Source organism: Aythya ferina (genome assembly GCF_964211825.1).
Source record: "Aythya ferina genome assembly, chromosome: 18".
Classification (NCBI taxonomy): Eukaryota; Metazoa; Chordata; class Aves; order Anseriformes; family Anatidae; genus Aythya; species Aythya ferina.
In genome coordinates this window covers 5,742,318-5,768,932 of record NC_140317.1, presented here as the reverse complement: position 1 = coordinate 5,768,932, position 26,615 = coordinate 5,742,318, and the positions used below count along the sequence as shown (strand labels likewise).

The 26,615-nt window shown below is 44.8% G+C and overlaps 1 protein-coding gene and 1 long non-coding RNA gene across 12 annotated transcripts; one reads left to right on the top strand and one right to left on the bottom strand.

Moving 5' to 3' along the window:
- Positions 1-516: 516 nt before the first annotated feature.
- On the bottom strand, positions 517-18,262 carry LOC311420937. Its single transcript, XR_014684623.1, has 3 exons — positions 16,897-18,262; positions 10,198-10,278; positions 517-899 (listed from the first exon to the last, which is right to left on the bottom strand). It is a non-coding gene; the product is annotated as an uncharacterized lncRNA (long non-coding RNA).
- On the top strand, positions 540-26,486 carry LOC311420936 (uncharacterized protein). 11 transcript variants are annotated; one of them, XM_084492353.1, is made up of 9 exons: positions 540-663; positions 3,126-3,293; positions 19,782-19,932; positions 20,688-20,999; positions 21,784-21,933; positions 22,408-22,530; positions 23,309-23,341; positions 23,869-23,898; positions 24,484-26,486. In XM_084492353.1, the coding sequence occupies exons 2-9, from the start codon at positions 3,285-3,287 to the stop codon at positions 24,588-24,590; spliced, it is 915 nt and encodes a 304-aa protein (XP_084348479.1). In that variant the 5' UTR covers positions 540-663; positions 3,126-3,284; the 3' UTR covers positions 24,591-26,486. The 11 variants fall into 11 exon arrangements, with proteins under 11 accessions (XP_084348479.1, XP_084348480.1, XP_084348482.1 ...); XM_084492354.1 differs by lacking the exon at positions 540-663 and adding an exon at positions 707-847; XM_084492356.1 differs by lacking the exons at positions 540-663; positions 3,126-3,293 and adding an exon at positions 15,920-16,118.
- The last annotated feature ends 129 nt before the right edge of the window (positions 26,487-26,615 follow it).

The following is a 26,615-nucleotide window of genomic DNA, read 5'->3' as shown; positions in this document are numbered from 1 at the left end:
ACTGGGTGGCACCCTGCTCTGGGTGACCCTGCTGGGGCAGGGCTTGGGCCAGGTGGACTCAGAGGTCCCTGCTGACCTCAACTGTTCTGTGAAGCCCAATATTTGCTGATATCCATGGTAATCCCTGCTGGCATCCACTGCACTAATCCCGGAGCGGAGACTGGATGCTAAACCTGCAGCAAAGAGTGCTAAATAGGTTTTAATTCAGATTGGCTTAATGCTCTTATTCAGTTGTCTACCCAATCAGCCTGCTTTTCCTCACTTCTGCTAATGAGTACAAACACAAACATGCTGTATAATCAAGTAGTGCCATGTAGTGGCTGCTTGGGTACACAAGCTCTCCCTTCCAGAGCAGCACGTATCACATCCAGCTATGGGGCAATTGCAAAGCAAATTGAGCAACCCTGAAACTATGCCTGTATGTTTCCGACTGCAATCGATAGGTGAAGGGAGCTGCAGCCAGCTGCCAATGTTCCTCAGCAGTAACTTTTCACAGAACTGCTCCAGTAAAACCTATTTTTTTTTTTTTTTTTTAATAGGTTACAAGACAAAGCAGAGCGAGACTCATTTTTTCTCTTGGCAAAAAAAGAGAGGGCATGTGGAAGTCATACACCCCCAAGCAAGAGCAAGGCTGGACACAGAGACAAGCTCCATGAACTGAAGGTGGGCAGGGGGCAGCCCCCAGGCACAGGTGCTCTCAGCTGCTCTGTGCGGTTCTGATAGCCGTGTCCTGATGTGCTGCTGCTGTGGGATGGGCACAGAGCGTTGTCGGTTCCACCTCTGCTGTCTGGTCTTGGGCTGTGAGATTTTGGGACTTCCAGCTCGAGGATGAGGTGCTGGAGCTGGGGTACGCACATTTGGCTGATGCGCTGGTTGGGGTGGGCAGGCTGTCTGTGAGTCTGTGCAAAGAGACAGGACAGCTCTCTTGGGAGCCGCGTGCATAAATCCTGGCAGGTTTGGTGGCTGTAGGGTGAATCTGGAAGTAAGTGGTGCTGGTTTTAAAGAGCAGTAAAAAAAATAAAGTAGAAAGGTTTGATGCAATGCATCTAGGGTTTTTTGAGAGGGTGGTGGCCTGAGCTAAAGCTAACAGTAGTAGAAGAAAAACAAGGTGTAAGGGTGTAAGAACATACTGAAGAGAGATGTTAATTCAACCTTGTGCATGAGATTATACCATGGGTCTTAGCCAGGGCCAGCATGCCTGCCAGAGAAAACAGGAGTTGTTGTTTTATTTTTAATTTAGAGGAAATAACTCTAATTGAATGTTCTGAGCCTGGAATGCGAGTATAACAATAAACGAATCACCCAGTGTCTGAAATGCTTTTCTAATAGAGTAGTTGTAGCCCTGAACTGGGACTGTAAGAGCGAAATAAATTATCCATAGATACTCCAAAAGGGCAGCAGTTGTCTTGCAGCACTGTGCTTTAACCTGAAGCCTGATTGTGTATGTGTGATGCTTGCTGAAAAAGACCCAAAGCTAGCTTTCCAAGAAACGTGCCTTATTCCCAGAGTACAACTTGTAAACACAATTAGCTGATTCAGACCTTTTGGTTTGTGGGTCAGGTGACAGAAAGAGGAACAAAGTGCACACAAACATGTCACAACTTTCTGTCCTGGGCTAAAGTGGACTGTGGACTGGGAGGAGACATCACTCCCTGGCGTGTAGAGCTTGTGGCAGTGCCAAGCTGAGGCTGTCACGCGCGCCCCTTCACTGCATGAGGGTGGTGAGTGTGGAGTAATTGCCTAAAGTAATTAGGAAAATTACATGCGACAGCACAAACTTTGGGCATAACACCTGCTCAACAGGGTTAAATTCACAGGAATCTGTGGTGTGGAAAAAAAATGCCCCACTGCAAAAATTTCCCTTTGGCTGCCAGAGGAACAAAAATTAATCAGGGCAGGGGTATTAGTAGGTGCTGCATATACTACTATTTTAGGATTTTACATACTACGTGGGCAAATGTAGAAACTCGCAGATGGGATTGTGCAGAGTTTGTTGACACATAAAAGGGATTCAGGCATAGTGAAACTGAGTCTGTTACAAACATCCATGACCTTACACCCTGCAAAAATTGCTCAAGTTTGGCAATATCTGTTGCCAGCGGCAGCACTTAGGGGAATTGATGGGGTGGTAACAGAATTGGAAGAAAGAGGCATTATTAAAAGGACTCATTCACCTTACAATTCACTGGTGTGGCTGGTAAAGAAACCAAACAGGCAATGCCGTTTTACAGGAGATTACAGACAGTTAACTGCTAACCCCAGACCTTTGCCTGCTGCAGTTTGAAACATGACAGAGATAGAGAAAGCCTTCTGTGTATCTACCACTACAATCACCCCAAAGGTTTATTATAAACCAGAAGAACATCCTGCAGGATTTTACACTGGACAACCTGTGCTTGTGAAAATGCCTCATGTTGGAACAGTAGCAATGGTACTAACTAGTCCCAAATATCCCTACACATGGGAAGTCAAAGATTGTTATTTCACCCTCTTTCTAACCCTGCAGGCTGAATACAACTGAACATATTTTATTTCCTTTTGTAATTTCCTTCGGTTAGCATGGTTACATAGATGTTTTCTGAAACAATCTTAGCACATGTTATGGGATACAACTAGGTTATTTGGAACAGGATTAGGTATACTAAATAGCGTTGATGCTGAAGTCCCGATGAATAGAATAACTGCTACTACGGATGACCTAAGGAAATTGGAATGACCGATAAAATCATCCTTATTGGCCTTAGGAGCAAGTCAGTGGCTTCTATCAGACATTTTATCCCATTGGGAACAAACTGAAGAAAATGATCATCAGTTTATTTTAAATGCCCTTAACACATTCGAAGCCCAAGACATTTGTTTTGACAGTAAACAAAATATTTGTCGCTTTGAGATACACCCTAATGAAACCCTTGAAACTGTACTTGTATATATTGGGAAAGGTTGTGTTTGCATGAGAACCTGTGGTGATTCTATAGTCATAGATAATACTATTGAAGATACCAGTAATCACTCTGTTTATGTTTGTAATTTTACCAAAATTCTAGGATGTGATTTTAGTTACTCAGCTTCTGTCACCTCTTAGCAACTTACTACATCCAATTATATTCTGCTTCATGATCTGCCAGATACTCCTACTGGAATGAACCTTACCTTGGTGAAGAAATTGCTATTACATGAAGACTTGAAGTGGCTGATGAAACAAGCTTGAGAAAATGGAATGAAAGACTCTGCTGTCCATCATGATATAGAAGAAATGCATCGAGTGACAGAAAGAGTAAAGAAAGATGATAAGGGTAAGAGCTTATGGCTCATGGAGCTACACAGGCAGATAGGGGAAGGAGTGGGGTCAACCACCCTGTAGGTGTCTGGCCTGTTGTAACCTTATAATGCACTGGTCGTTAAATAAAATGAACGTTGATAGTTTTTGCCCCTCCCGTCCCCTCAAAAAACAGAAATAGAAAGAAAGAAATTCTGTTAGGGATTAGGGAAAGAAAGAAGTGATTAGGGATTATCCACATCCCTAAACCTGTGCTCACAGGCTTTGAAGTCTTCCTCCCCTTGTTCTCCAGATGCCAGCAGCAGCACATTTTACCGTAAAGGGCTCGTTTTATTGGCAAGCCACCTTGCATCTTGTCATCATTAAGCAAGAAATAAAGATCAAAACAGAAACCATAATCACACGAACCTGCTAGTGAAATAAGAGCTTTGAACTTTCTCTGTCTGAAAACAGACAGGTCTGAAAGCTCTCCTTATCAGCAGTGGGGCTTTCCCCCTTAACAGCTTCTGATAAGGAATGAAACGGGCAGCTGCAGCAGGATGCAGCAAACAGGGCAGAAATGTGCTGTATTGGCATGGGGATGATGCTCTGGCACAGTTGCTAGCCCCCAAATCTTGCTCTTTCCGTTGAGGAAAGCCATCCAAACAGTAGTAGCTGAATTGCTGGTCTCCACAGAAAGGTACATGGTGAAGCTTTGAAGCACTGCAAGCAGTGCTTTCTAAGCAGCTATAAAGCAGAGCAGTTCAGTGGTTTTGCTTGGATCTGCTTCCTGACAATGGAGGGATGACCATGAAAACAAAAAGAGCAGTTCCCTGGGGGAAAAACAACAGGGGAGGGAGATGCACAGACTTTGTCTTGTTTCCTAAATGCCTGGATTCCCTAAGGGAAGGATGCCCACAGCTCTTTCCCTTAGGTGCCTGCTGGTGGGTGCAGGCACCTCTCCTGCTGTGCATAAGGTTCCGCGGGCACTGGTGTGTTGGAGCAGCAGCTGCCTAGGGCAAAGCAGGGCTCTTGCCTTCATGCCATGATGCCAAAGGGAAAGGAGGAAAGTGGGTTGATGTGGCACACAGAAACCAGAAGGCCGGAAGGATCATTAACAAGAAGGTTGTATTGGCCATGTGTCAGGAACATAAAACCCAGTTTCCTTTGTAGTTAAAGGAGATGTGAGGAGGACCATCAGGGAACGGCGCCTTGTGTATTTACTTAAACATGGGTTTCCTTGCTCTGCTGTTGAGCTTGGCTGTGATTTTCTGGTGCTGCCTTTGAAAGCTCTGAAACCTCTTATCTGAAAGTAGCAGTTGGTGCTGGTAGCCACCACAAAGAGCTTTGTCCCACGGAAAGGAAGACCTTGTCAGTGGAGTTTTACCAACCAGGCTTAATACTACAAATCCTTCCTCAGAGGTCGTCTTTATTTCTCTTTTCAGTTTTGATTTCACAGTTGTTATAGTTGTGCTTCAAAGGGGTAAGCCTGAATTTCAGTAATCACCCAATAGTATCCTTAGTCCTGTGGCCAGGCAGATGAGATCGGAGCAGTGTCTGTGTCCTGCTCCAGGGACCATAATGTTCCTTCCTTCTTCCTTTTCTTCTTTTTAGTCTGTGAAAAGGTGTGCTTTTTGATGTATCTAAAAATCTGTACTGAAGGAAAAGTAACTCATGCATTTTGGCTCATGGTCTCAGAAATTTGATTTCTCAGGAGACAAGAGATTTCCTGATGTCCTACTGTAGGAAAATAAGTAGCAGCTTAGCCCTAGTAGCTACAATTAATGGCACCTTAAGCCATGAGAATGTACTTTTAACCTTTTGGTTTTAAGCAGAGAAACTGTAATCCAGCCCCAGTTGAAACTAGAATACAAGGGAGTAGAAACAAAACTTTTACCTAAAAGTTTCCTAATCCTGAGACAGGAGGAAAAGACAAGTCACACTTGCAAAGAATCGCCTGAAGACAGGAGACCAGCCAGGAGAAGATGAAGCCCCAGGCCCAGAAGTGCAGCTGGACAACACAGATGGCGTGCACTGGGGATGTGGAGGAGGGAGGACTGTAAACTGGAAGGCTATCGGAAAATCAGGGTTGCTCCTTGGAGGCACCCAGCTTGATCTGTAGCTGTAACTTAACTCAGTAGAAGAATTTTTGTTGGCTTATTAACATTGAGAAAACCTAGACTCAAACCCTCTTATGGTGATGGGCTTGCATAATTTCCATAACACCTACTTAGCAATGGACGGAAAAAAAAAAAAAAAAAAAAAAAAAGAGTTACGGTCACCATTTTGTTTTTTTCAGGAAGAAATCAAAGTGACCATGAACCAAACCCTGGATTTTAACTGCAGTTTCTTTTCTCTAGTCCTTGGTCTCTACAATTAAAGGGAAAATTTTAATAGCTAGTTTTGATATTAAGCAGTAATAATTGTGCTAAATTCTTTCAGTTTCCTTTTACAGAACACTTTGTATTTTGTTTTAATTTATTGACTGGCTGTGGCCAAACTGTTTTACCTATGATGTTGGCTGTGAGTGTGCTTATAACACTTCAAACATCTTAGATCTGAGCTCCCTTTCTTTTCTGATCACTGAGATGCTTTTGGATATTACTTGTGCTATGTGTCTTTGGTCAAAATCTCCCTTGGTGTTTGGTGCGTGGTGTCTGTCCTGAAAACACAACAAATCATGTCTAGGTTAAAGGTTCACAGTTGCATATGTGGTTCCAGTTTCGCACCATCTGGGAACTTTTGCTTCTCTGGAAAACAATCTGCCTTTTGGAAGAAGCTCAGCTGTGCATGTGCCTTTAGACACTGATGTAAACTCTGGAGTTGACACCATTCATTTCTTCCAGCAGATGAGGTCGCCTCACGTGGGAATTTTCCAAGTGCTGCTCTAAGCCAGTACAGACACGGTTCACCTCTGGAGAGCTGCTTTTTTTCAGACTTTTTCTCTCCCCAAATATGACAACATCACTGTTTCAACCCGATTCAGCCAATGTCTGCAGCTCTACACAGACTGACAGTGAAACGAAGCAGAAATACAAGCAGTGTGTGAGCATGGTATATGTAGTGTATAGCTAGAGCCGCTTTTATGCAGGCTTCAAAATAATTCTCCTATCACTTTCCTTAAACAAAATGCCAGTTGTAACAGAAGCTGCCTGGTGCTAGGGAAGGCAAAAATCACAGTTGTCATTCTACAGTGAATATGAATGCTGCAGAAGGTATGACCAGGTCTGTGAAAAATGCAAACATTTCCCAGGCTGCCGCCAGCTTCTGCTGTTTCCCTAGGGCTTTTGGTAGAGGGGACCTTTTGCAGGTGGGTGACTGTGATTTGCCTGCTTCTCTGCATGGCTCTGTGTGTGCTGGCCTTGGCAGTGGTGGATGCTCAGCATGCCATGAAATGGCCCAGCCTGGCAAGCAAACACTGGCTTGGTCCTTGCTCCCTCATGATGTTCAAGGTTGTTTTGATTTGTGCCTTTCATCAGCTTTCAGATATTAAGTAATTTTGCTGTAGAAAGTTCAACAGTATTAAGATGAAGCAGGACACAGAGGGAAAGGGGGGGAGTCTGTGTTTCCAGAGGAGGCTCAGCAGCTGGCTACAGTGGTGTTGTACTCATCACACACTCCAGAAAGAGGCCCCTCAGCTGTCTGGCTCTTGTGCAGCACCCACTCTGCGCTGCTGACTCCTCCAACTCCCTGCAGTGTCCTGGAGCAGGAGGCATCGCACCATTTCTGGCTTTGTTCACAGCACTTTGGTACAAAAATCACAAATCTGGTGAAAACCCTGTGTCCTGTTAGGGCAGTCCTGGTGAACAGCAGGCTGGCTGTGAGGCAGCAATGTGCCCTCATGGCCAAGTAGGCTGATGGCATCCTGGGGCGCATTTAAAAGAGTGTGACCAGCAGGCCAAGGGAGGCGATCCTTTCCCTCTGCTCTGCCCTGGTGAGGCCACATCTGGAATACTGTGTCCAGTTGTGGGCTCCTCAGTTAAAAAAGGATCTTCTAGAGAGAGTCCAAAGGAGGGCCACAAAGGTGTTTAACGGCTTGCAGCATCTCCAGTATGAGGAGAGGCTGAGAGACCTGGGTCTGATCAGCACAGGGAAGACTGAAAGGTGTGATCTGATCAATGTTTATAAATATCTAAAGTACAGGAGGCAAATGGATGGGGCCAGGCTCTTTTCAGCGTCATGCAGTGATAGGACAAGGGGCAATGGCCAAAAACTGGAACACAGAAGTTGCACGCAAACACGCGTAAGAAATTCATCACAGTGAGGGTCACAGAGCGCTGACGCAGGCTCCCAGAAAGGTTGTAAATTCTCCTTCTCTGTAGATATTCAGGACCTGCCTGGATGCTTTCCTGCTCAACCTACTGTAGCGAACTTGCTTTTAGCAGGGGGGGCTGGACTTGATGATCTCCAGAGGTCCCTCCTAACCCCTACGATTCTGTGATCCTGTGCTTGGCTGGTGTGCAGCTTCCTGGCATGGCCACCAGCCCTGGCTAGCTGGGAGCTAGCGAGGCTGCGTCTCTGTTACTGACCGTGGCCTTGACATCAAAGAAGTCAAGGATCAAAATTACTGCTATAATCTTTCTGTGAGACTTCCCCATCCACAGGATTAAAAGGAAATCTCTCTTTCTTTTTGCCCTGGTTCCATCTTATCTGCTTCAAGGGCAGCACCTTTGGGGTACAGCTTGCCTCATGGGCTGTTTGCCAAAGGGGCTCTCATTTTCTGCCAAGCCCACAAAGTATTGATGTTGCATAAACACTGAATGATATTGCAGGTGTGAGATGCAGAATTGGAGAGTGAATTGGTGATATATAAATGTCAGGGAACTGCATTTGGTGAATTTTTACTCAGTTGTCCATCTGGTGAAGAATCAACTATAATATTTCTTTCTCAAAGTAGTGGACTCCTATGAGGGATGAATTCTGGCCTTTTAAAGTCCCCATATATATTTAAAATTTTCTTAAAACCTAACAGCTGTCTGAACACCAAGATGTGGTTCTTATGCTGACCTACAAAATCTCTTTCTGCTACCAGTATTTTGAGTAGTTGCATTGGTTTCTGTTGCATTGTTGTTTCTGTTTCTCCACTGCCAAGAGATACTTGTGGCTGCTGTTTTTCATTGCAACATCTCTTACACTTCTCATGAATAAAATTTACTGTGTAAAATTTTGTAAGGCAATGTTGCCAGAAAAAGTTTGTTTTTTTTTTTTTTTTTTTTTTTCCCCTTTTGTTCACAGCAGATACGTCGAAGCCTGGATGGGTGAATTACTTTAGCAATAACGATCACTTTTATGATACTATTTAGATTGTCATAAACAAATATGATTCTCGTTTTATATTTCAGCTGTAAATGATTACGTGAGCTATTTTCCTGACGTATCAGGTTAGTAGACCATCCTATTGCATATATGAAAGAGGAAGTTTTGTCAGAAAGCAAAACCTGTGGCAAAACACACTGGGTTCAATGACATAATGATACAGTGACTATCAATGCACAGGTCTGGGATATATCCCTGGTCTTTACTATTACCCTCTCAACTTCCCAGAACATAGAATCACAGAATCATTCAGGTTGGAAAACACCTCTAAGATCATCTAGTCAAACCTTTAACCTAATAATGAAATAAGATATGTAAATAAACATCACATGAAAAAAAGATATGTTAAAAAAGCAGGTAGAAAGTTCTCTGATGGGACAAGGAACAGAAACCCTAAATACTACTTGTAGTGTTTTAATACTTGTAGTAAACACTACTTGCCTTACAAAAAGTCTTGCTTTCTCTATATTCATAGTATTTTATTTTCATCTCCTGTCCACTTCTGACATTGAGTTCCTGGGTAAAGTTCTGGCCAAGGTTAAGGTTAATGTTTTGGGCTGGTATTTCTGTAGTAAAGGAAAATAATTTTGTAGTGTCAGGATGGATCAAAGAAAGCAGAAAATTGCTTGGCCATAGGAGAATGTTCAAGGTGGAGGATTTCTAGAAGTCAAAATAAAGCCTGATTCAGTAGTACAGTTTCTAGTATCACTGCTGTATACATAAGGACCCTAATGGTGGTGACACCAGTAAAGCACAACACAAATGTCTGTCCCTCACCCATTGGCTTGGTTGCCTCCATGTTGGTTGGACTTTGAGGACAAAACTGTCAGGGATTGAAAATTTTGCCTTAAGTGGAAATAGGTGCATATGCAGGAGTAGGCTGATGTTCAGCTCTTAGTTTGTACTCCATGGTTTTATATATGTTTTAGCAGATTATTGTCACGTTGCAACCTTATTTGCAGATCTTGTATTGCTAACATAAGATAAGGCTTGGCAGCCCACAGAAAACCATTAATTTCTAAAGCATCTTTTTCGTATATAAAAGGAGGAGAATTTAATCACTGAGGACAGATGTTAAAATATTTTTCCTGTTTATCAGGTACTGAATTTATAGTTAAAGGTTGCAGTGCTAGCTACATCTGTAAGAGGCTGAGTGGCAGGATGGACATTATGAGAATAAGCAGTTCTAAGAGAAGTTCTTGGATACTGAAGTTCTTTGCCTGTTCCCGGATTTATAGTATAGGCAATGTATGTTTTCCCTAGATTATGTTCTGTGCTTGTAGGAAGTATTACCAATGGTTTGTCCTTCACGGAATCACAAAATGGCTGAGGTTGGAAGGGATCTCTGCACGTCTAGTCCCCTGTGGAGCAGGATAACCCAGAGCACCTTGCGCAGGATGGCGTATAGGTGAGTTTTGAATATCTCCAAGGAAGGAAACTCCACAGCCTCTCTGGGCAACCTGTTCAGTGCTTTGTCACCCTCACAGTAAAGAAATGCCTTGTCATATTCAGTTGCAACCTCCTGTGCTTCATTTTTTGCCCTTTTTTCCCTCTCATCTTCTCATTGGGCACAACTGAAAGGAGACTGGCTCCATCCTCTTGACACCCTCCCCTCAGATACTTACACACATTGATGAGGTAACTCTTTGGTCTTTTTCTTTTCCAGTCTTCTCTTTTTTTCTTTAACTTCAAAGGTAACTTCTTTTCTGTGGGGAAAAAAAAAAAATCGGGGCAAAAGAAAAGTAAATTTTTGAGTCAGTTTCTCAGATTATGGATATATTTTGGACTGACAGCATGCACTGGAAGTTAAATCATAAACTATTTGAACTAGCTGTTTTCACATGAAGAGTTTGGTCCTACCAGCACTTCCCCGTACCATTCAGTCATCCAGAAGAACAGAAAAATCAACCACTGGATTGCTTGGCAATTATGTGCTCCCTTGTGCTGCTATTTGCAGCTGTCACACTTAGCAGCTGGCAAAAATGGGAAGTTTGGAAATAACCACGATGTTTATGTTAAAAATAAAAAATAAACTCTTGTCCAGCAAGGAAAAGGGTTTGTTCACCCTGAGTGCATCTCGGTAGAGCTGCTCAGGACTGCTCGTTGGAGCTTCGAAAGGAATGAGCTCTGAAGTGCTCTCTGCACTGCACCGGCCAGTGTGTGCCTTCAGGGAGAGTGCGTGAGGTGGTATCTGAGACAGACAGCAGGGTGCAACAGTGCACATGACTGAAAACTCATTCTTGGTGGGAAATGTAAGGGGATTCATCTCAGGCATAGGGAGTGGCAGTGTGCTTTTCCTGCCCTTGTTTTTTTCTGTCACTTGAGACCACTTGCAACCAGGAAACAGGATCAGACGGTGATGTAGCGGAGAAAAAGGGTCAGGGCAGGATTCACAGGGGCCATAAGGGCCCTTGTCTCCTAATGGAGGAGCTGTATGCTGCAGTATGTGGGACTGGCCAAGTCTGTCAAAGATGGCAGCTTGGACTCGGGCCAGCTCTACTTGTTTGTGCTGGGTTTATGTGACAAGGGCTTGGTAGCAGGGTCTGTGGGGGCGGCCTCTGTAAGTAGAGCCCAGCAGCTGTCCCATGTCAGATCAGAGCAGGCTGATCAGAGCTCCAGACAGCTCCAAAAGGGACCCACTGCTGGCCAAGGCTGAGCTAGTGCACGGTGTTAATGACAGCTCTGTGAGAGCAGATTTAAGGCGGTGGGACAAAACCTGCTGCATAGCAGCTGGGAGAGAGGAGTGAGAAGCGGCCCTTCAGACCCCAAGGGCAGTGCAGCAGGAGGTGCTCCAGGAACGCAGCAGCAGTTCCCCTGCAGCCTGTGCAGAGGCCCCTGGTGGAGCAGGCTGTCCCCTTGCACCCATGGGTCCCACATGGAGCAGATCTCCATGCTGCAGCCTATGGAGAGCCCCCGCAGGAGCAGGCCCCGGGACGAAGCTGCAGCCTGTGGAGAGGAGCCCATGCAGGAGCAGGGGGCCTGGGGGAAGCTGCCGCCCGTGGGGGACCCGTGCTGGAGCAGTTTGCTCCTGACAGATGTACGCCATGTGGTACGGAGGCATATGGCCCATGTGGGAGCACTTCTTGAAGAGCTGCTGCCTGTGGGCAGCCCCCGCAGGATCAGTTTGGGAAGGACAGCATCCCGTGGGAGGGACCCCACGTGGAGCATGGGCAGAGAGAGGATGAAGGAGCAGCAGCGACAAAACATTGTGGACTGACTGCGGCCCCCGTTCCCCTGTGCCATTCAGCATGAGGAGGGAGAAGAGAGTAGATGGAGCAGAGGTGTGGTGTTTTGTTTGCTTCTAGATTCTCGCTGCTCTTATCTGTTAGTAATAAGCATAGGGAGATTAATGTAACTTATTGCTGTATCTGTTCTGCCCATGACGATAATTGTTGAGTGATATCTCTGTCCTTATCTCAAAGGCTCCCCCGAGCCCTTTCCATCCTATTTACTCCCCCTTTCCCGCTGAGGAGGGAGAGAGCGAGAGTGCAATGAGGTGAAGTTCAGCTCCCCAGCAGGGTAAAACCTCCACACCACTCCCACTGGTGGTGATGAGTCATGGTTAGCCTGTCTCTTGTAAACGTTTCAAAGTACAACTGGTGCTATACAGTCACTGAGAACTTCACACACAGGTTTGCATTTAGTTTCTCTATCAACTGAATTGACGTTGACAGTTGCCCTTACAGAGGTATGTTTTTCTTCTGTAGAGGCACTCTGCTTTTCAGTGCTAGGTTCCAGGTTGTCTCAGGTGGCAGGGAGAGGTGCAACAGGTGAGGGGTTGTTTGAGGTGGACCGAGCAGCCCAAACGTGCTAGCAGCCGCCTGTGGGTGCTAGAATCCTCTTCTGCCAGTGGTCCCGAGGGAGCTCCAACCACCCCCATAGTGCATGTATGCCTAGTCCCACCCCAAAGCACCCGTGCTCAAATCTGGAGCCTTTCCTGTGGGGCTGTGCCCTGGCCAGGAGCTGGGCAGGGAAGGTGCTCAGCCCCATGGCCAGGGGCCAGGAGCAGGTTGTGCTGTCTGTCTGGGCTGTGGCAGGAGCACTGGGCACAAGTCACCTCCTGCTGCTCCCAGGCTTGGCTGGATCTCACTTTCTCTGAAATGTTTTTGACACAAAGTGGTTCTAAGTAAGGAAGTACAAGCTCTTCTGTGTATCCTGAGCTTAGAAAGAGCAAAACTGTGATGATTTGATTGTTCATTGTGAAAATTGACTTGAAAGGCAACCAAAACCACTTCCTCTTCTTGTCCAAGCCTGCTCATGGGGATGTTTGGGCAAAGGCACAAGAGCAACCCTCCCTGCAGCTACTTGCTCCAGTCTCAGGCCATGGGGATTGAGAGAGGAGGCTGGTCTCAGGAGGAGGCTGGGGAGGATTGGTCTCTCTCTGGCTGTACCCTGGCTTTGAGATGAGGAGGCTCCACAGACTGAGGTGTCCTGAGAGGTGCTGTTTACCATTTAATACAGTGCAACTATTTCATCTCAGCCACCTATGTTGGCCCAGCAGTGGGCTTTGGCTGTCAATTCCTATATCAGCTCCATGGGGTTCTCCTTGCATGCTGCCATGTGTCATACCTTTTACTGGGTTCCTGAGACAAGAACTGATTTGCCCCAGGCAAGATCCCAGCCTCCCTCCAGGACAAGCTATATGACAGCAGGCTGATATTTGGTATGTGTGAAATCTCTTAGTACCAGCTGTTCTACCTGGTTAAATTATAGTATGTGGTAGTATATTATAGTATATGATTTTATCAGGTCACACTCCTATGTAGCCCTGCTGAACTCTGCACTCCCTTTTCATTTCAGAAGCCACACTGAGCTCTGTCGTGCAGGCTGGAGAGGGCAGCATCCCTCCTAGAGACTGCCAGAGCACCTAATTTTTGGTGGAGCTGATTCTGGCTACCAGCTGAGCAGTAGCACAGCTACCAAGGAGCCAGAGGCCCAGGTGAAAGAAAGTCTTTAATATGTGAGACTGTGACACGTAACTGGTCTTGTATGTTTTTCTCAAAGAAACATTTAGGAGGAAAAGGAAGAGCCTTAGCCTTGAGGAAATAAAATAAGAAAAACCTACAAAAGAGGTAATGGCTTACTATAACAATATTGACTTACTGGAACAACTCCCTGCTAGCTCCTTACCAGTTATTGGTTCTAGAAAGCCGTTGGCTCATCCTACTGCCTTTGTTTCTCTGCTACAGATAGCATGAGCTGCCCAGAGGTGCAGGAAAGTCTGTCCTTTTCTATTTTCCTACTAGTGTTTTCTGACTGCTTCAGTGCACTCATGGTGTGGGATCCAAATGTTGAATATAGGCAGCAATTCCCAACACGGTTTCTCAGGCCACTGCAAGATGCAAAGTTCTGCCTGGAAAATTAACTTAGATTTGTTACTAGTGTTTTTTCTGTCTCCCTCCTATTGAGTCAGGAGCTACCCATGCTGAGGGATGCACTAGCTTGGGGTTCCCAGACAAACTGACAGAAGGCACAACACTTTTCCTCCCTTGCTGTCATTCACATTTGCTTGTTTCATTTCTAATTTGTGGAGTATTAATATTTTATTGATTTATTTTCATATTCACATTTAAAAAAAATCTCGTTTTTAGTTCTCAAAATATTTATTTGAATGTTATGGATAAAGCTTCATCTTGGGTCTTTATTGGGATTCCATGATATAAATACAATGTAAATCAAATTAAAATAAAATGTAAATCAAATGTCTTTGAGCACAAGTATTTCATCCTCTTTATACTTTTCTTCTGTCTATAATAACTTCTTAGGAGGCTGAGTTAAAACCCAAATAGAAATTTGTTTGGAGCCTAGGAGGGTGGGAGAATCCTTTTCTCTCCGTTCCTGGGTTTTATTGTGGAGGACATTGTCATATTTCTGCTTATTCCTCTTTGGAATAAGCTTTTGGATAAGAAGCATGGGCATTATACTGGATTCACTGTCTTTCCACTTTTCCAATATGCAGCAAATTTATGTGCTGGAGTTAGTCAAAAGTATATGCTTGTCATGTCAGAACTAGAAAGGCTTTACAGGAAATCTGACTCCAGTCTGTGCAGGCAAAGAATGTAACAGGTAAGGTATGGATGAATATCTGGCATGAAAAGGAAAAAAAAATATATGTAGATGAGAGCAATTCCGGAAAAATTTGGGTAAGGTATTTGTCCTGAACTCTGAGAGCAGGCAACAGGAAATGAAAATAGAATGGAAATCTTGCAGCTACAGTGATAATGCACCTTAGGGATTGGTTTTGTGTTGTAGTGGTGCTGAGCCGCAGCCCACGGGGACTTTCTCTGCTTTTCCCTGAGCCTAATAACTGGAGAATGTGCTCCCAGTCCAGCTGCAGTCTGTAAGCAGCCAGCTCAGGGATACACCTGCCTGTCCCCTGTCCTCAGCCTCCTCTTCCTTGGCAATAGGGCACTCTCTGCTGATCCTACACAGATGCCTTACACAACACAGACAGGAAGACAGGCAACAAATGTCTGCATCTAGCTTTAATGTGTATGAATTTGGCAGTCTGGACTATTCGTGCATGGGACAAACATTTGTTTTAAATCTAAGCTTGCCCCTAAACAGACTGTGCTGAGAGCCGGGGTGGCAGGCTGTATTTAAGAAAGTGTAGTCCTACTGGGAGAGTGTCTGCATCATCAGGTGTTCCAGTACTGGGAGCTGATGCATGCACCTCTTCGCTCCCTGATATCGCTCAAAACCCGCCTGGGTACCATCCTGCACAAGGTGCTTTAGGTGATCCTTCTTGGCTGGGGGTTGGACTGGGTGATCTTCAGAGGTCCCTGCCAACCTCAGCTGTTCTGGGATTCTCTGACATATTGAGGACAGCATTTAAAGAAATCTTCCACAAGCCCTATTAGTTGCTGCAGAGAAGATAAACACACCACATAGTATGTGAAATACTGCAGAACAGGTGCTTGAAGATTTTATTCTATGGTCAGAGCTAACAAATAATATTTTCTCTATTAAACAGCAACTATAAAAGTGGTCAGCTACAAATGAATACCTGTGGCATTAACCTCAAAGTGCTTTGCCAAGGCCAGTGAGCCTGTTTTACCTGAGTTGTGATGATTCCAGAAATTAGAGAGGTTTCCTTGCTGTCCCGAGGGCTGTGCAGACTTGCTGCCTGTTACGTGGCAGCAGAGCCAGGTGCAGGTCTCAAACCCACTCAGCTCACATCCCTGCTGCAGTACACAGAGAGGCAGCCTTCGTGCCCAGCTCCTGTGCGGGGGGCACATCCCGTGAGTGGGTTTTGGCAGGGGAGGCTGCGGTGCTTTCCAGCTGCAACATCCTATGCAGCTGTGTGGACGTACCTTGCTGATACTGTACGAGCTGCCCTGCCTATAGCAAGAAGTGAAAGTGAAAATGGAGTTGCCCTTAAAAGGAGGGAAAAGCCGTCAGTCTGCCTTTATCTCAGGGACCCACACTCCTGGAATCAGAGCTCGATGTCCTGGGCGAGGGAGAAGCTGCTCAGGAACCACAGCTTCCAGCTTGCTGCAAAGGAAGAGGCACTTGAAGGCTTCCTTGGACACAAACCACTTTTGAGGTACTTGTACTGTGCTTTTCTTTAGGAGGTCCTGTCTATAGTCTGTAGCTGGTCTTTTTTCTTTCAAATACTTAGTGGTTCCTCTTTGTAAGGAGACGTTTAGAAAGAGCCACTAAAAGCGTGACTGTGGTGGAAGGGAAACCTTCAGTGTCTTCTCTGTAGGGGAAAACGTGCCTTACTCTGTCAGTGACTGTGGCAGACAAATAGCACCACACTTTCTTCCCTGCTTGCCAACCTCTGAGCAGCTCTGCACTGCTGTCCCATTGTTGATGCAAGTGCAAAAACATAACAGCTTCATTAATTAGTGCAATTTTATGTAGGTGGGAGTGAGTGCAGAAATCACAGAATAAATCTATTACAGTACTTTATCTCCTGTTACCCCCGAATAATTTTTCTGTCATCCAGTTAACCACTGTTTTTTTTCCTCTTCACTGTTTTTTTCCTTAACTTTTTTGCAAGTTTTTCTAATATCCCCTTACCAAATTTGTCATCCTGCTAAACTTGCACGTAAAGGATAATTTGCCAGGAGGGTGCAGTAGAAATCTTTGCAGCTCTCTCCTTCTCTGTTGAGAAGCTATCACCCAACCTGCTGCTGATGGTGCTGTGTTTCCCTGGGGCTGCTGCTGCACCCCAAATGGACCTGTGGGGATCCAGACCCTGATGGCTCTGGGTTCAGAGCTAAACATAACAGAAAACCAAAACAGAAAGGGTCAAGCAGTAAGGATATTGGTTTCAAAATAAAAGAAATGAAACTAGGGAAACGGTTAATTCTACTTGCCTTAATGTGCTGCAAACTGCAAAATCTCAGCAATGTTTTCCATTGGCTGTGATGGAAGAAATTTTTAATTTTGGTTTCTGAAGAAGTTTTCTCAGCTCAAGGACTGAGTCCTCCTGATTGCTTGCTGGAACTACTGGTAGCAAACTGCACTTGCAGGCTTGCTCTGGAAATAGCTTGTTTGCCTCTTTCTCTGCTTTTGTTTATGTGTTTTCTTTATTGCAAAGGCTTGTTCAGAGTGGCAGTCAGGAGACCAATCAGGTGAAATGGGTACTGTGAGCAATACTGATGTTATCTCTTATATAAAGTCCACTCCTTTTCCCGGAAAGCACAGAGTGTAAAAAAATCCGCAGTCACTTGCAAAGTTCTTTGATTGTTGTTGTTGCTTCCTTCTGACCATTTTCTTCAAACTGAAATTTCAGTCCTTTACCCAGGCTGCTTAGGGTAACACATAAAACTTTTCTGACAATATACTGTGTTATTCCACCAAGACAGTCCTGCCTGACTGTGAGAGCCATATGCTAAAGTGCTCAGAAAGCTGCACAGGTGTGTGGCTGCATGGAGGAGCGAGGAGGGGCAGGGAAATGCTGTGTTTGCAGCTGGGGGAGAAAGGGGGCTTCCATGGGCTGGTGACTGTGTGTCAGGATCAATTGAAGGGGGAAGTGCTCCAGAAGCCTGGGGCAGCAGCCCTGCTCCCCCCAGCCCTACAGGGGGCTACGGGGACCCCCTGCAACCCTGTGCTCATCACACTGGTGTCCCTGCAGAAGGGGCAGCCCCATCTGAGCCCGGATGGAGGGGGAGGACAGGGCGTGTGAGGGCGCACGCCAAGGAAACGGTGAGCTGGTTTGGCTTGTGCTGGGGCAGGAAAACGCAGGTGGCTCACCAGGACATTGCATCTCAGCTTTATCTTTGAAAGAGGACCTTTCCTTCGGGGGAAGTGATGCTGTTGCTTTATTGACTCTCTTTCTTGGCTTGATGAACGCTGGAGTTGTCTATTGCATCTCTGGGAGAAGGAAAAGCAGGAGGGTTTCAGGTGGGGATTTGTTCTCCAGTAGCTCCTTTCAAAAATAAAGCCAGAACACCTCGTTAGGGCTCTCCACACAGCTGATGCTTCACTCATCTGCTGCTGCTGGCTGGTCTGCATTTAGGGTCTGGTGTTCCCTTGCTCCAGCTCTGCAGGCAGCTTGAGCAGCTCTGAACCTGGGAACACATATTGCCCCCAAAAGCAAAGTAAGCTGGGGTAAAACCTTGATGAAAAATGTTTTCTGTCCAAAGCAAGTGTTCTGTTTTAGATCTGAGTGTTTTATTTTTAGCAATAATTTAACATAAATGGTAGGAGGTGGCCAAGAGGACTCTTGGAAACCTGCCAAAAGAGGATCATTAGGGCAGGGCAGTATTAGGAGGCAGGGGTTTGCAGATAGGGTTATGGGTTTTAGACATAAAGAAAAGAGGAGGAGGAGAAGGCAGGAATGTTTCCAGAGGAGGAGGAGCAAGGATGAGGCAAGGAGACTGCAAAGGGAAGGAGAAAACAGAACATATAGATGGGAGTCTGAAAACTGGACCAGAAGTCCCGTGGTGTCCCTCACCTCGGGGCAATAACCACCAGGTGTGCTGCAGCTGGTCCGGGGACGCTGCGTTGGGCCAGGCTTCCAGGAGGACAAGGTTGGTGACAGTCCCTGGGACCTGAGGGGACAGGGACAGCTGACTGATGCTTTGCAGAGCAGGAAACAAGCTTTAAGTGAGCATTGTGTGGAAGGGCACTGAATGATGTGGGTTTTTCTGGGGAAAAAAGAAGATCAGAACTAGTTGCAGATGTATGGATAGATAAAGAGGGAAGACCCTGTGCTCACGCGATGCTCTGAATGGTGCTGATAGCTGGTGGGACCCGGAGAAATTCTTGCAAGATCGTGTGAGAACAGCAGCAGCACCCACGGAGCGGAGGAACTGGTCCCTCGTGTGGTGCGAAGTGGAAACGGACGGGTGGCAGCTCCGGGACCTCTGCACCATGCCCAGCATCAACTGGGCTCTGCGAGGGCATCGAGAGCTCGGGGAGCTGCAGGGCGGGGCCCGGATTTTATTCCGTGGGAAATTTTGCAGCCGGTCTCCAAAATCAGCTGCGTCCCTCCTGTGCCAGCTGGAAGGGGCTCGTTTTGGGGATGGGGTTTCTTCTGTCTCATCTGCTCCTGGGGACTGGGGATTGTGATCATTAACTTCTGCTGAGGATTTTGTGCATAAATTGGAAACCCACTCAAGGTACTTCTCGGGCAGTGACATATCAAGAAAATTATTTTACTGAAAACTTCTAAAAAATAAAAAAGCTTCAAAGGGCAAAGTGTTTGTTGGAGCTTGCCTGGTGAGAAAAGTTAGGCTACTTCTCTGGGAGTTTTTCTCCTTTGGAAATTAAAAGTCATGTTTTACTAAAACATACTTTACAAATTTGTTATTGTTTCATTGAAATGATCTAGGATGTTTTTCTAACTAAATCCAAGATATTAGTGGGAAAGAAATACTAAGGGGTGTTTTTTGTTGTTTTGTTTTGTTTTTAATTTGAACAGGCATTTCCCATCAGCTTTTCCAAATATAAATAAATAAATATGAATATGAATATAAAATATTTCATATGAATATATGAATATAAATATTTCATATCGGGTTAAACAAAACATTCCTTCAACACAGAATGCCTTTCTTGTCTATTTTTTTGGTGTTGTTTTGTAAGTGGCAGTAAGTGATTTGTTGTATGCATTGCTGAGGGATGTGCATAGGGCCACTGAATTCCAGTTTTCTTGGCTTAAATCTTCACAGCACTTGCCCTGGATGCAGTTTTCTCTTAGACTACAGAAAGATAACAGAAAGGAGGTAATGGATGCTATTTAATGTCCAAACAGGGAGATGAGTTCAGGAGGAGCCTGGTGAGCCTGCCCCAGGATTGTGGAGCATCCAACAGCACCGGAGCCATGCTCCCAGGTGGACAGATGGGCTCTGCCTGCTTCCCGTGGCTGAGCTTGCTGCTTCTCAGTGGCCTCACTCTGTGGCCAGGTGAGTCTCCTGCTGGAGCTCCTTGCTTTTCACTGCACTTCTGTAGCTAAAAACTTTTCAGCTGTTAATAGAAAGCTCAGTTGTGTCCAGTTGAAGCTAAGAGCACAGAACAACCCAGGTGAGAAAAGGAATTAAGAAGGGGAAGGTGATTCACTTCTCTAACACAACTGCCTGCCTTGGCAGGAATGACTTTTCCTTTGGCTCTGCCTGAAGCCAGGTGGGGTGAGTCCTTTCTTGAAGGACTGGCCCTTTACCAGGAGAGTCTGAAAGAGCAAAACCCCTCTGTCAGCTGTCAGAGCCCAGCCCTGGCATGCTCCAACACCGGACTGAGTCAGTGGTGCTGCATCCTGCTGCAGGCTGACAGCTCAGCTGGCAGCCCTGAGATCTCGTATGTGCTGGAGAGGCATCTGGTGGGGTTGTGCCAAGGAGTTTTGGGAGGAGAGAAGACAAGGAGGGATGACTCGTCTGAATGTGCCTGGGCAGGGGGTGTCTTAGCTCAGGAGGGGAGATGTCTCTCAGCTCACTTCGCAAGCCGCCAGCTTCCTAGGTCAAACCCCCATGGCAGCAGTGAGGGAGCTGTATCATATTTCTACTCCAAAAACTATTCCGGGGCCTGGACCCAGTCCCTTACAAAACTTCCCCATTGGCAGACAATGTCTCCTAAGCCACAACTGGGTTTGTCCACCAGAACTCATCTCTCCAGAAATCTGGGGAGGAAACCATTGATTAACAGTTTTCTTTGTTTTCTCCTGTAGGTATTGCTGCGCCAACAGGTGACCCTGCTGAAGGGACAAATCGCTTTCCCTCTAACAATACACGTGTGACAGTTTATCATTGTAAAGATTGTGACAGCAAAATTTGCCCGTTATCCAATTATGAGAGCTTTGATAAAATTGGAGCAACGCAAAATGGGACATTATCAAATGACATAATTCAGTTGGTGACCACTGAAACTCACATAATTATGTGCTTTCAGCAAGAAATTAAGTATCTTAATGAAGTTTATGCCATTGTCGTGCAGACAGACTGGGGAATAGGAGAATCCTGTGGCAACCTGGAGCTTGGAGGTAAACTCTGCTGGGAGTCTAGCTGTGAATACAGAGATAATACTTTTCTGGTCGTGAAACCGAACTGTAATATATTTGGGTGGACAGTGAGATTAATGAGAAAACTAACTTATCAAAACAAGTGTTGTTTTGCTTTTTTTTTTTTTTTATATTGTGAAACATGTTAACCTGATTTATGAAGATACCATTTTTTTTCCAATGGCAGTTCTAATGATCAAGTTCTGTGTTGGTTTGCAATGTATGAATCTGATCTACTTCAGTCAGTACACTCTGAAATCCAGGTCTAGCCTAATGAGCCATTCTGTGTTGCTATTCTGTACAATTCAGTAAATAATCCTGCCAGTTTCCTCACAAAGTTGTCAGAATGAGAAATGAAAATGCCTGTCACTACGTGTAGGATGTGGCTCCAAGAGCGCAAAGTGTACAAAGCAAGTGATGTATAATGCAATTGCTCATGACCTGCTGAATGATGCCAAACCCGTCCCTGAACAACTGTGTCTGCTCACCCCCTTTGCCCCCCCCCAAAATTTCATATACTTAATTACATATGAAAACTTTTTCCTATCTTCATATTTGAAGACTTTGACTATTGGTTCAAAGCAGGGTTCATCAGCTTTAGTGAGAAGAAAATCTGAACACCTAGTGAACTAAGGATGATTATAGCAACCTCAGCATTGTATGGCACACAAGGAATCTAAGTTGTTGACCTATAAGCATTGGTTAAAGATTTTATAAATGATCCATATTTGTATTCAATGCTGCTTTTATCTTTCACCTTCCCTAGAAAATAGGGTGCATCACATCACAGAGGAGGAGAAAATCTGCTGTGCAATAGAGGCAGAAGAAATCCAAGCAAGCGTGGCTAACCTGAACTGCTACGTTGAAAGCAAGAAAACAAGCTCGATATACAAGACCCCTGATGATATGACTCCAGGTTAGTCTCTTCATGTGTTTGTCTGCCTTTAGCTTTGAGACAGTTTTGCTCAGACAGCTTGCTGTGAGTAGTTTTACAGGTGTTTTGGGAGGAATGTTCTGTATGTTCTTATCTTGGACCCACATCTGCTGTAGCATCCAAACTCAGGGGCTTTCCCCCAGCCTATGCAGGTGCCTGGCCCTAGGCATATTGATCCATATATACCGGTCCTGGATGTAGGCATAAGTGGCTGCAACTGTAGTTATCCAGCAATAGATACAGGGATGCTGAGGGGGAAGATGGTATGTGGTGGGCGTGCAACAAGATTCCAGAATTCCACTTACTAGTGAATAGTAAATGGGACTTTACCTCCAGGCTAAGAGGACACTTGTCATGTGCGCACTTATTAAAGTATTAAAATAACTGCTTATGAGGCAGGCTCATTTCCTGGCATACCTGTTTGATCATTTGGATCCTGTATTTTCTTCTGCTCTGCAGATAATCCAACAGATCCAGGCAGCAGCAAGACAATTGGCATCACTGCCACTTTCCTGATTCTTGGGGTTTGTGCAGCAGCACTGGCACTGTATTGCGTTCAAAGAACCCGAAGTGGTCAAGGTACAGTCTGACAAAGCATTATGTTTCCCATTGGTAATGTGCCTCTACAAGCAGCCCTGGGAGTGGAAAAGGAAGTGCACAGCGTTTTCTTTCTGTATCTTGTTTCCATAAAATTGTTTAGGAAGTTGCTAGGTAATATTCATTGTGAAGGGGGGAGGCTGGGCTAGCACATGGCCTGGACTCCACCTCCGCATTTGGTGCTGTGACATAGCCCATGGCCAGCAGGCTTTAGTATGAAAAATAAGCACAAAATAAACTTCCTCACCACCACACTAATGCAGCCAAGTGATCGCACTTGAGAGGCAGTTTTAACTTAGAGAAGAATATATTTTAAATGTTTTTATTGGTGGTGTGTTTTTTGTTTGTTTGTTTGTTTGTTTTTTGCAAAATAATATGCACAGAAAGGGGTGGGCTGGGCTGTATGGACTGAATAGGGAGCATAGTGCAGTGTTCTTAAAGTGCAGTAGTGTTAAAGCAGCTTTTCAGGAGTTGTTGTGCTAGAGCAGAGTGCAGAACTTGGGGTGCAGCTGTGCTGTCATGTGGCAAACAAAGCATTATCCCTGCCGAGAGGTACCCCTCTCAGGGGTTATTTATACATCACACTTGGTGCAGAGTTGTGGAGAAACACAAGGCCTGTGGATCTGTTTTAGACAGACAGCAGTTGCTCAGGCATTCTGGGTAAGTGTAAGCAGGGAAAAACAACTGCATGTCTATTAGTTTTAAACCTTCTAAGTAAATCTTTGCTAATGCTGGTACTTTCTTGCTCTTGTTTTCCTAGGACCTGTCGTAGTGCTCTATCAGATTTTTAAAGGTAAGCAATGACTTTTTTTTTTTTTTGGGGGGGGGGATTAATTATGATAAATGGTAATATCATTTAGTTACGAGGGCAGGAAGTTGTTCAGCAAAAGGCTAGGTGTGTTTACCAGGACTAAGCCCAGTGGAAGCCCATTTCCACACTGCATCAAGGCTGTGTTAATAGATTTTAATCCCATATAGATTTTATAGATTTAGATCCCATATAGATTTTATAGATTTATGGGATTTTTAATCCCATAGATTTTAATCCCATACTTTCAGCCTGCAGCTGCCTCCCCTACATCCCTGGCTCTGAGGTTTATGGGACCTGAAGCTGTATTGCCAGAAGCTGAGATGTCTCCTCTCAGCTACTGAACTACCTCATCCTTCTTTAGAATCAAATGCTCCTGTTGGCTTTTCCGTAGTAGTTGGTTGTTTCCTTCTAAGAGTCTAGGAATTACATTTCCAGATCAATTTGTTTAAGGTTATCTTGCTTAGAAGTTAGTTATAGCCTAAGCTTTTTTTCTTTTGCTCCCTTTCTAGCGAATGGAGAGAGACAGCTGTCTTCAGAAGGTGATTCATCCCACTTATAATGAGTTTTAAGATGTGACATGACTGTGAAGATGCCTGTTGCTCTCTGTTAACTATAAAGGAAGCCAATGGTACCGAGCAGAGACTGTTGAACGTCTACAGTTAGATAAAGCACAAGGCTACCTGGGAAAAACAAGAGCTATGCAAGCGCTTGTACAACTCACTAAAGACAACGTGATGGTAGTGTCACGGTGGTTATGCTGTTAAGACATATTAGTAGACGTATTGGTGTGATAGGCAAAAAACGTTCTGCTGGTGGCTCTCCTGACGTCCTGCCCTGTGGTGTAACACTCGGTGATGTTTCAGAGCTGTTCCAGACCCCCCTGAGGCACAGGCTGATGGCTGCAGCAACCAGGGCATGGTTTCAGCAGAGAGGCTGTGAACTCGCTGGGTGAAGAAGCTGCAAACTTTCCCCTTTCAGAGCAACAGGCAGTCCGGAAGCAGATGGGGCAGGGCAGCTTCTCTGAGGACTTCACATCTCCAAACCTATCAGGCAATCTGATTTTATTTCATAATGAAATCGATCTGTGCCTTTGCCTCACAGATGTTTTTCCTTCAATTCTGCAGGTGCTATAAAACCCAATCAGGCTTATGAAAGTGGAAGGTCACAGCCATTTGAAGCATCATCTACAAATGAGACAAACCAGGCCCTTATGCCAGCAGCATCCTTCTGAAACAAAGTCTAGCCATCACCTGAAGAAACACGTTTATTTTATACCTCACAATAGTTTTCACAAACGTACTTTCACAATTCTCGTGCATTCACCGAGGACTGCAGTTGCCCTAGTTACCCAACTCCAGGCTTTTGCAAGCAGTATGAGAAGCTTCCAGGGGCTCTTGTCCTCTCCCGGTACTTGTCTGAGAAGCCCCAGCATCACAAGATGCATGGCTTGTTTGGCAGCACAGACTTATACCAACTGAATCCTCCCAATGGTTTTTATGGTTGAAACTATTGGTTCTCCTAAAATTCTTTGGAGAATTGCATCTTTGCTCAGGCAGGCCGTGTTGAACCCTAATGGAGATGTTCTCTGCATATGTTCCATGTCGTAACACAGTAGCGTAGCCATAGTTTTTCATTTGTTAAGTCCCAGGCTAGTTCTAGGTTTCCCTGAGAAGGAGTTTTGTAGAGCCATGGGTAGTAAGGGACCTTAAAGACCATCCTAGCTCAGGCTGTCCAGAGCCTCATCCAGCCCGTACAGGTGACTGGTTTGTTTTTAGAGTGGTTTGGCCTTCTGAGCCAAAAGTCTGGTTTTGCAGCCACCTGCAGGTTGAAGGCTACTCTGCAGGCTCTGTCCTGTGCAGCAGAGACAGAAAGGCGTGCGCTTCAGGGGTCCACAAACTGTAGATCACAGGTAGCATGTCATCTTCAAGTGATTTACTGCTCATGCTTGATTTGAGTAAATCCTCAAAATTTGCATTATACCCAAAAATCAGGCTTTTGAGCAAAGAGCACCAGCATCCGAATTGCAAAAGCACATCCCTGAAGCGGAATGGATGCTTGTTGAATTATTTTTTTGCATAGTTTAACCAATCATAAACCTGTTAATTGGTAGTTTCATCAGGAAATCTCAAAGGATGTAGGATGTAACATGACTCTATATATAGATTAAAAAAATAGCAAAAAAAAATAATACAAAAAGGTATATTAAAAAGTTATGGACATTTTCTTTTTCCCTTGACCTCAAAACTTTGGAAGATCCTTCACATGCACGTAGGAAATTTCTGTGTTGTTTTGCAACAGTATGATTAGTTCAATGTATGTTTTTCCAGGGCAGCTATCATGGGTGTTGCTTTTGGTTTTGTTTTTCTGCTGTAAGCCATTTCTGCGAGAGCCTCTCAGGAAGTGCCAAGCATTCCCATTGATGCATGGGGCTGTGTGCTGGGCTTCAGGAGATTCCAGTGATGCATACCTGATTTTCCTAGACCTAGAAAAAGACTGTCTTAAAATTAAAGGCTGTTGCAGTTCTCTGATGTGGTCTCTTAATGGGGAAAAACAAATGTGTGTATACATATTTGTGTGTGCATCTTAGGGCGGTCAAACTGATGACTGACACTGCTCTTTTTTTGTGTACCCTCAGATTTTGAGATTTTTGAAAAAGGGACAACATGCTATTTGACAACTTATGTTGTAGTAACTCAAGAGATTCAAATTTAAGTGTGTGCAAATTTATTTTCTAATCTTTAACACCAGTTGGGGCCAGAGAGCTAGTCAAGCCTTGAGAATAAAGGTTACCTGCCCAGTTCTGCCCAGTGACAGTTGCTCAGCTAAATCTGTCACAAGATGCAATTCACAAACTGACTTTGGGGTGCACACACTTTCCTTCCCATCTTTTCTGCCTTCCTACTGCTGATTTTGCAGACAGTGATATTCAGAGGCGTCAGTCCCAGCTGTTCTGATTTGTGCATTCTGAGCTGTGTTTTGCCTGTAATGCTAGTCATCCGATGTCTTGGGAAAAGGGCTTTAATGATCCTCTTGTCTCTCAGCAAGTAACTGATGTTGCTTTATGTGCCATTTTTACAAATAAATATATCCACACAAATAGTTCTGAAATAAAAATCAACTGAAAATATCAGGTAGCCTGACTCAATAGATGGCATAATTTGATAGTTGCAGTTTTATTTTGATGTGCTTCGTTTTGTGTTCTTGTTGTCACCACAATGGCATGCCAACTTGAAAACTGGCTATTCACTGGTAACCC

Excerpts from the sequence above, each read along its gene's own strand:
- LOC311420936 (XM_084492353.1), top strand. Across the intron at positions 21,000-21,783 it reads TGGCAACCTGGAGCTTGGAG|AAAATAGGGTGCATCACATC; the intron begins GTAAACTCTGCT and ends CACCTTCCCTAG. Across the intron at positions 21,934-22,407 it reads CCCTGATGATATGACTCCAG|CAGATAATCCAACAGATCCA; the intron begins GTTAGTCTCTTC and ends TCTTCTGCTCTG.